Genomic DNA, 8485 nt, shown 5'->3' with positions numbered 1-8485 from the left:
TATAAGTGTTTAACCATGACCGGAGTGAAGTTAAAGAAATAAGAGTTAAGAAAAGTGTTAAAATCTTTAAAAGATTGGGAAGAAGAGATGAACAGAGTGGATTAAAAAAAGAGTAGTAAAGGGGTTATCTCAGTTCATAATATTGTAACTATACAAGTCTATAGAATAAGAGAGAGAGTACCGAGTAGGATTTTCACAACATAAGAGTTTAATCGCAAAAAATAATTTTATTGTTAATGTCCAATAATCGTAATAACTATACAAATCCAGAAAGCTTTGTTATGAGTCTTACTCAAAGTTTGGAAGAATTTATATTAGACATAGAAACCGAATTTTATTCGATAGTAGATTTGGCCGTACATTTTATATATCTACAATACAATTGTAGTATCTGTTTAGATATATATAGAAAACAACTGCATTTGATATTGTTAATATTATCATATCATCAGTCATATCATCTATACCATCTAAGAAAACGATTTTAATTTTTTAACCCTAACTTTTTAACCCCCTCTTATATAACTTTATAACCTTATTTATATAACTTTATAATATATATAACTGAATTTGAATTAAAGAATAATTTTAAATTTATAGATAAAGTATTTAAATTTTTTTAAAAAAAGAAATTTATCTTTTTTTATCAAGTTATCATACTTAATTTGGTTAATGATCATATGCAATCATGCTAGGAACTTTTGTTATCTTTTTTGATTATTTAAATACTATTGCGCCTGTGAAAAAAAATTATTCCATATAACTGGTATGACATGATTTTTTTTAAAAATGTAAATAAATTATTTCAAAATGGGATTATTTTTTAAAATATAATGTAATTTAAAAAATAAAAGGATAAGAATTTTTTGAATTTTAGTAGTGTTTTTAAATTATTATAATAGAAGTCATATCATGGATAAAATCAAGAAACCAGAATCTTAAATATTTACATAAATATTTGACCAGATTTATTGTTTACTTTTTATAGCTAATATCCATAGATAATATACTGGCAACACACGATTATACACATATTATATATAAATTATATATAAATTACACATTCTTCAATTTTTTAATTTAAGTGGTAAGGCGAGCACTTATTTAGGTTGATTAGATATAGCCAAAAAAAATTATGGAAGAATTTCAACTGAAGACTAAAAATATAAATAAAGTTTTTATGTAGACAATTTCTATTTAAACTCGTCCTTTTATAGAGAAATAAATTAATGTTTTGCAAAAACAAAAAAAAAAGACATAAAAATAAGATAAAAAAAATAAATATATAAAAAAATGTATGAAAAATCTAATAACCAGAAATAAGAGATGACAACGAATATCTTCCTCTGTTTTATCTATGTAAGTATAAAAAAATTGAAAGTTGATATCATCGATTTTAAATATTTTTTTCAACTCAAATACATAGATTATAAGACAAGGATATCTTAGAATATTTATTTTACATTGTGTGTCGTTTTTAAAGAATCACTATTACTAACAAAATGATATGATATCTGAATTTGAATATGAATGCAATTTGAGTAGTTTGTATTGAGGTTAAGCCAAGTATGATGTCGAGAAAAACTATTTGGCAATTTCAAGATAATATATGCAATGTTACATACTAAAGTCAACTAATGTAACATTTAATGATTCAAAGAACAAAAAAATTATATATATAGGCGGAGGCAGATGTAGAGTGTTGACAACAGGTTCAATTAAACCCATAACTTTTTACGCTGAGCAAAACTTTATATGTAAAAAATTCTTAAAATTATAAAAAGAGTAGATATGAACACGTAACTCTAAAAATATAATGAGTACAATGCTAAAACCTTAAAATTGAATCCATAAAGTATAAATTCTAGATCCACCTTTGTATATTGGGTATTCCAAATTCAAAATTTGTGGCTAGAGATATCGATAAACTCAAAATGACGTCATATTGAAATAAAATATCACCGGCTACAGAATCATTTAAATTCTTAGATAGCCGACTAAAGTAAATTTTAAATTAAGGATAACATCTTCACTTGCATCATTATAAAGATAATAATTTTATATATATATATATATATATATATATATATATATATATGTGTGTGTGTGTGTGTGTATAAAGTTTTAGAAATTGGAATGCCAAAATAGAAATATTTTTTGAAAGATAACAACATACCAAATAAGAGTTCAAATCGTAGTAAAAGAGTCATGTTGTAACCAAAAAATCATTCATATTGTATCAACACTTTGTGTTTTGACATAAATACAAGTTATTATTTCACTTTTTGGCTATTTTTAGGTTCCAATGACACCAATGAGAATGGTGCAAAAATAAAATTATCACTACGAGATTTGAAAAAATGTTAGTCTTTTTTCATGTACTGTCTCGTAATTGATATCTAACGATTATCTAGAAGGTTTAAATTATAAGGTTATTTACATATCATTTAAATAACTCGGATATTTAATATGGTTAATGTCAAATATCTAAATGGAGTCATACTGGAAAAAAAATTTACTGGCCAAACAATTTTGTAAATTTTTAGATAGCCGAATAAAATGAGTTTTGATTTAAGGATAATATTTTCACTTACAACAACAACAACAACAACAACAACCTAGTATAATCCACTAGTGGAGTTTGGGGAGGATAGTGTGTATGCAGACCTTACCCCTACCCTGGGGTAGAGAGAGGTTGCTTACCATCAGAGCAACCCCTCTTGTACTTACATTATTATAAAATAAATTATTATTTAAAAATAATGTTTTAGAAACTGAAATTTTAAAATAGAAATAATTTTTGAAAAATATCAACGCACAAAATAAGAGTTCAAGTAATATTAAAAGAGTCAAGTCGTATCCAAAAAAGTTCTTCATAGTCTCAACCTTTGATTGTTTTGTCATAAATATGAGTTATTATTTTGCTTACCGACTAATTTTAGGATCCAATGACACCGGCGAGAATGATATCAAAAAATAAAAATAAAATTATATCTAAAAACTTTAAGAAATAATTAATTTTTTTATATAGTGTTTCTTAATTTATATCCAATGATTATCTATATTTAATAGAGAAAATTTAAGTTTTAAGATTATTTACATATAACTCAAATAACTCAAATATATTAAATGATTAGTGTTTGAGCTATTTTAAGTAGCTAATTGGGGCAGTTCGCCCGTAAAATAGAGTCAATCTCGTGCTCCACACGTGCACCAAGCTCCCTGAAACGACAGCGGATCTGCTACTCCCAGACGGTGTCTCGTCTCACTGCGGGCGCTGAGAGAAAAGGAGATCTGCAAAACGTAACGTTACCACCGAATAGAAAAAAGAGATGGCTTTGATGGCAGTGTTGGAGTCAGATCTTCGAGCGTTATCGGCAGAAGCTCGCCGGCGATATCCTGCCGTCAAAGATGCTGCAGAGCACGCTATTTTGAAGGTTCTTTCTCAAAGTATTATTTTTTCAATTTTTTTGACTCTAAATAAATATTGATTCATATTTATATATAACTATGCAGTTAAGATGTTTGTCGAGCCCGAGTGAGATAGTACATAACGAGGATATACTAAAGATATTTTTGATGGCGTGTGAAGTTAGGACTGTGAAAATGAGTGTGATTGGACTTTCTTGTCTGCAAAAGCTCATTTCTCACGATGTAGTTGCTCCATCAGCTTTAAAGGAGATTCTCGACACCCTCAAAGATGTAAGTTCTGATATATATATATATATGTTCTCTCTACCTTGGATATATAAGCAAGTTCGTTGTTTGAGAAAATGCCTGCCATAAGTTAACAACATTGCTAGCGCAGAAATCAAATTAAATTAGAGCTGACAGTCAGTTTGATCTTGATAGTGCCTTGATTGCAATATTTCTACAGTATAATATAATGGATTTTGGGTCCCCTCTACAAACCTTTGAGCCTTATCATGCTTTGTTAAATCTATCATAAGGAACAAAGGTCTGATGTTGTTGAAAGTAACAAAATCCGATCTAAGAGTGTCTCATTGTAGGCAAATAATGAAAATCCAAAGAAGAATATTTCAAAACACAATAAAGACTTCCCAAGCATAATCTATTTGAAAAAAAAGCATGAGAAATTCTGCAAAAGTTTAGGTAGCAAAACTACCTTTGAGCACCTAATGTAACATAAATGGAGCCCCCCCCCCCCCCCCACACACACACACACAAAAAAAAAAAAGCAACATTTTTGATAAAAAGGTATTAAAAGCAAAATATGCTGGATTTAAGGCAACGTGAAATAGTATAGCTGCTATTTCTTCCCATGCTATTTCAAGGTCAAGTATTAAACACTTATCATGTTTGGGTACCTTTGGTGGATTCTGAGTTCAAACTTAACCAAGCTCTTTTATTTTGAGCACCTCAAGTACTCAGCAGAGAACCCGGACACGTAGTGTAGAAACTAAATAACCTGCATTTGAAGGACAAAGGTGAATGAGGGGTAATCTGATTTATTTGAAGTACAAAGTTAGCAATGCCGAAAGATGCACCATCACATTATGCTTTGAGGAACTTGAAAATCAATCTGCAAAAAAGATGGTTATTGCTATTGGGTTCTAAAAGCTAACTTTTAGCAAGTTCTGTGTTACTAACGAGATATAATATCCACATGATCTTTCGTCTATAATTCATACCAATAGTATTTTCCTCCTTCCGGTCTGAAATATTGTTGTATGCTTTTACACTATATTTGCCTCATATAAAATCTGTCTCTTCTCTAAATCTTTTCACAGCATGGGGAAATGGCTGATGAGAGTCTTCAGCTTAAGACCTTGCAGACTATCCTCATAATATTTCAATCTCGTTTACAACCTGATAATGAGGTAATAATTAATCTATTACCTCTTCGATTATCATAGTAAGTTGTTGGCTATTCTCTATGTGTTGCTGAAATATGGCTGAATCAGTGGTATCGGACATTGAACAACTAAGTGACTTTTGCCTAAACGGAAAAGGGCAAAACTCGTTCATGTATGCTTAATCTAGTTTTGTCTGTTCTTTTGGAAAAAAAGCAGGAATTTGCTAGACTTTTGAGCGCATATGATGGAAACTGATATCCTTTGTGGGTACCTTGCTGTTGAATCTTATCTATGAATGTTGACTCCACGTGTAATATCTTTAGTTCCCTGTCTAGCATGAATGACAGTATGGTAAAGTACATAACTGAGTTCTAACACCTTTTATGTGAGTATTGAATGTTGCTCAAAACTTATGGTTATGGTTGATGAATTCAAAACATTAGTTTGAATTTTGACAGTGAAACATAATATGTATAAGTATGCATAACAGAAAAAACATACTGCTGCATATTAAAGAATGAAAAAATCTAGCTTCTAGCTAGTATGTGATAACATGTAATACAGGGAATGCCGGGGGAGAAATGAGGGAAGTGCTGGAGCTTAGAAAAAATCCTTCTTATAATTCCTTCAATGGTTTCCAGTTTTCCTCTTTAGGTGGGAAATGTTATTTTGAGAGAATTGTGGTTGGTCTTCCTTTTTTAAAATGGATGTGCATTAACTTTTTTTTAACTTTCAGGACTACACCGCTCAAGCACTTGTTATCATTCTTCGTCTTCTTGAAAACAATAGATCCTCTGATAGCGTGCGAAAGTGAGTTTAAAGGGTGAAATTAAAACGCATTCAGTTGGTTGTTCCCTTTTATCTCTTGTTTCATTTGGGTGCTCATTCTTGGCAAATTGTCTCAGTACTGCTGCAGCAACTTTTAGGCAAGCCGTAGCATTGATATTTGATCGCGTGGTTTCTGCTGAGTCACTTCCACCAGGAAAATTTGGTTCTGGAGTGTACATTTCTCGTAGCAGTTCAGTTAGTAGTGATGTTAATCGCAATATAAATCAGCTAGAGTATGTACACATCCTGATAACTTTTTTTAACCGCTACACATCCTAATATTATAATGGATTTAGTTTTTTCTGTCCTCTTCTCTGCATGTCTAGCAACTTTTTATTATATTCCGCTCATGGTGATTCAGCAACTTAATAGATAATTGAGTGGTCTGGCCTGTCTTTGTTTCTTGCATACATACCTACTTTGTCAACTATCTGTTATATTCCCTCTATCTATGCCGACGTATTTAGTCATTTTTGGTATTGCACCTATGCTAATCCGTGAGTGATCCCTTGAAGATTCGTGAAGAACCCTATTCGTTTAAATTTTATATTTCAAGTATTCTTCCTCGACGACATCTTGTCCCTTCTTGTTGTACTCTTCCTTCTTATTGACTATATCTTTCTTTCTTAATGAGAGAATGTTTGCTTCTGTATAAAATATTCTACTGGCATTTAAGAAGTTTAAGTTAGTGGTTGATCTAACTGGGTTGTTTAAACAAATTGATTGCTTATCTTATGAAGTCTGATGTTATGATTTACGAATTTCAATTTCTCGACGTACTTGAACAGGTTGTTGGAGCAGGAGTTTTCTTCTGGAGGTCCATCGCTAATGAGGGATACCCTAACTAAATCTGGAAAGCTTGCACTTCGGTTGCTTGAGGACCTGACAGCTCTTGCTGCAGGTGGATCTGTATGTGCCAATATAAGTGGTTCTTCTTCTTGTTTGCAAGATGTTCAAATTCTATGGACTGCCTACTTTCTGGAAGTGTTACATTATAAATGTGGTTTCTGTTACTTATCAAAAAATAATAAAAATAAATGTGGTTTCTGTTGCAAATGGAAGCTTTAGATTCCTCCCTGATATTATGTCTGTTTTATACTTCAGGCTGTCTGGCTACGTGTCAGTTCCATTCAACGGACATTTGCACTTGATCTACTTGAGTAATAATCTAACCTTCTAGATTAATATTTTTATCCCTTTGGATATGGATTTGCTTGATGCTTGTGAAGTGTATCACATGAATGTGGAGCATTAATACTTTTATCCCCTTAAATATGGATTCTGCTTAATGCTTGTGAAGTGTACCACATGAATGTGGAGTATTATAATACTTATCTCTTCAAAGTAAATATCGTACTTGCTCAACAAAGCTAAGTACTGTTAGATTTCCAACTTTTGAGAAATACATTATTTTCCTAGAGCCCTAACTTGTAGAGTTTTGAAATTTTGCCATTCTTTTCCAAAAGGCATATTTGGATTGAGTAAGTCATTCAGACTTTCTTGTTCTATTTACATTATACATACGCACATGCTCCCTTATGTATGTGTGTGTGTGTATATATATATACATATATATATATATATATATAATGTATTTGATAACCGAGAACTTCGAGGACCATTTGGCGTACTTTCGAGACTATGATGGATAATGAGCTCGCCCCTCACCCTTTTCCATCTAAATATCAGGTTTTTATCTAAGACGGGGTTCAAACTCGCAACTTGTGTCCACCCCACATATCATGCGCTTCGTTCTTTCTGCTAGACCAAAGCCTTGGAGACTCTATCTATCTATCTATCTATAATAAGCCTGTTAACTCTAGTAGGACAACATGCATTTGAATTGAATCGACCTAAAGGACTAGTAACATTGGTCTCAATCCAACTGTGATGAACCACTCTTTGTCAGTTTCATCTGTTAACAAGATTCACCTCTTATCATGGACTATTAATGCATAGTAGGAGTGAATTGCTTTAGCTTTTGCACCGGATAATTGGATCTAGCATGCCTTTGTTAAGGATGCCAAGAATATTGTTAATTATTCTAAGGTGTATATCAATAAGAGTTAGTAGGGATCAATTAGAGAGATTATTTTTCCAGTGATTATGTAACCTTGATGTACTTTCCTATTTTAGAATAAGTGTACATTATTACTTGAACACCCAACAACTTGAGAAATCATCAAGCCTCGCATTCTCTCAATTCTTTGTCGTGCTTCTTCTTTCTCACTTGTATCAAAGCATTGGTGAAAATGATCGATGTGTATTTACCAACGATATTAGGGATAGAACTTTTTTGGTTGCAATGCAATTTTCTGGATAATGCGAGTGTTGCTCGAACATTACCTTAACATCTCATAGATAAAAAGAGTGCTATGCAAATCTTTCTTAGCTTCCGCGAGTGTTGCATATAAACCAACACTAGAGTATGAATAAAAACTCTCGTGCGAGCACAACCCAAAAAGACACACCGTCACTTGAGTCCATATGCGCCTCCGTGCGATGTCTAGAGGCAAGAATGTTCGGTGAAATTATCTTAGGCCCTGGCACTGTGAGTCCATTCAACTTCGCCTCTTGAACCCGAGTTTACCTATATAGGTTCCGAGCCATTCCAACCAATTGCAACCCTAGTTAGAGTACTCCATTATGTTTTTGGCGTGTTTCTCAACTTTTCTAATTTTCCATCGGCTGCTACCCACTCTTTTGACACCTTTAGAATAGATTGAAGTAGGCGACTCCACCCAACATATTGGAGGATGAACTTCTATCTCTAATAAAATATAGATTTTCTGATGATACTCTGGCAAGTTTTCCGACGATAAGACTATTTAGATAACCTC

At 32.1% G+C, this 8485-nt stretch overlaps 1 protein-coding gene across 9 annotated transcripts in view; it reads left to right on the top strand.

The window, feature by feature from the left end:
- Positions 1-3190: 3190 nt before the first annotated feature.
- Positions 3191-8485, top strand: part of LOC104248151 (uncharacterized) — a 72153-nt gene continuing 66858 nt past the window's right edge. For 7 of the 9 annotated variants that reach the window (XR_011402764.1, XR_011402763.1, XR_011402762.1 and 4 more), the window contains exons 1-7: positions 3192-3437; positions 3517-3702; positions 4752-4841; positions 5554-5627; positions 5723-5878; positions 6434-6554; positions 6750-6805. Coding sequence is in view for 3 of the 9 variants with exons in the window: in XM_070159965.1 (XP_070016066.1) it covers positions 3333-3437; positions 3517-3702; positions 4752-4841; positions 5554-5627; positions 5723-5878; positions 6434-6554; positions 6750-6805 (788 nt within the window). In the remaining 6 variants the exon portion in view is untranslated. Of the gene's footprint in view, positions 3438-3516; positions 3703-4751; positions 4842-5553; positions 5628-5722; positions 5879-6433; positions 6555-6749; positions 6806-8485 lie in introns of those variants that run through there. The other 2 variants (XM_070159964.1, XR_011402765.1) reach the window with 2 other exon arrangements.

This window comes from Nicotiana sylvestris, chromosome 10 (assembly GCF_000393655.2).
Source record: "Nicotiana sylvestris chromosome 10, ASM39365v2, whole genome shotgun sequence".
Lineage (NCBI taxonomy): Eukaryota > Viridiplantae > Streptophyta > Magnoliopsida > Solanales > Solanaceae > Nicotiana > Nicotiana sylvestris.
The sequence above is the reverse complement of the archived record's forward strand: the minus strand, read 5'-3'. Positions and strand labels throughout refer to the sequence as shown.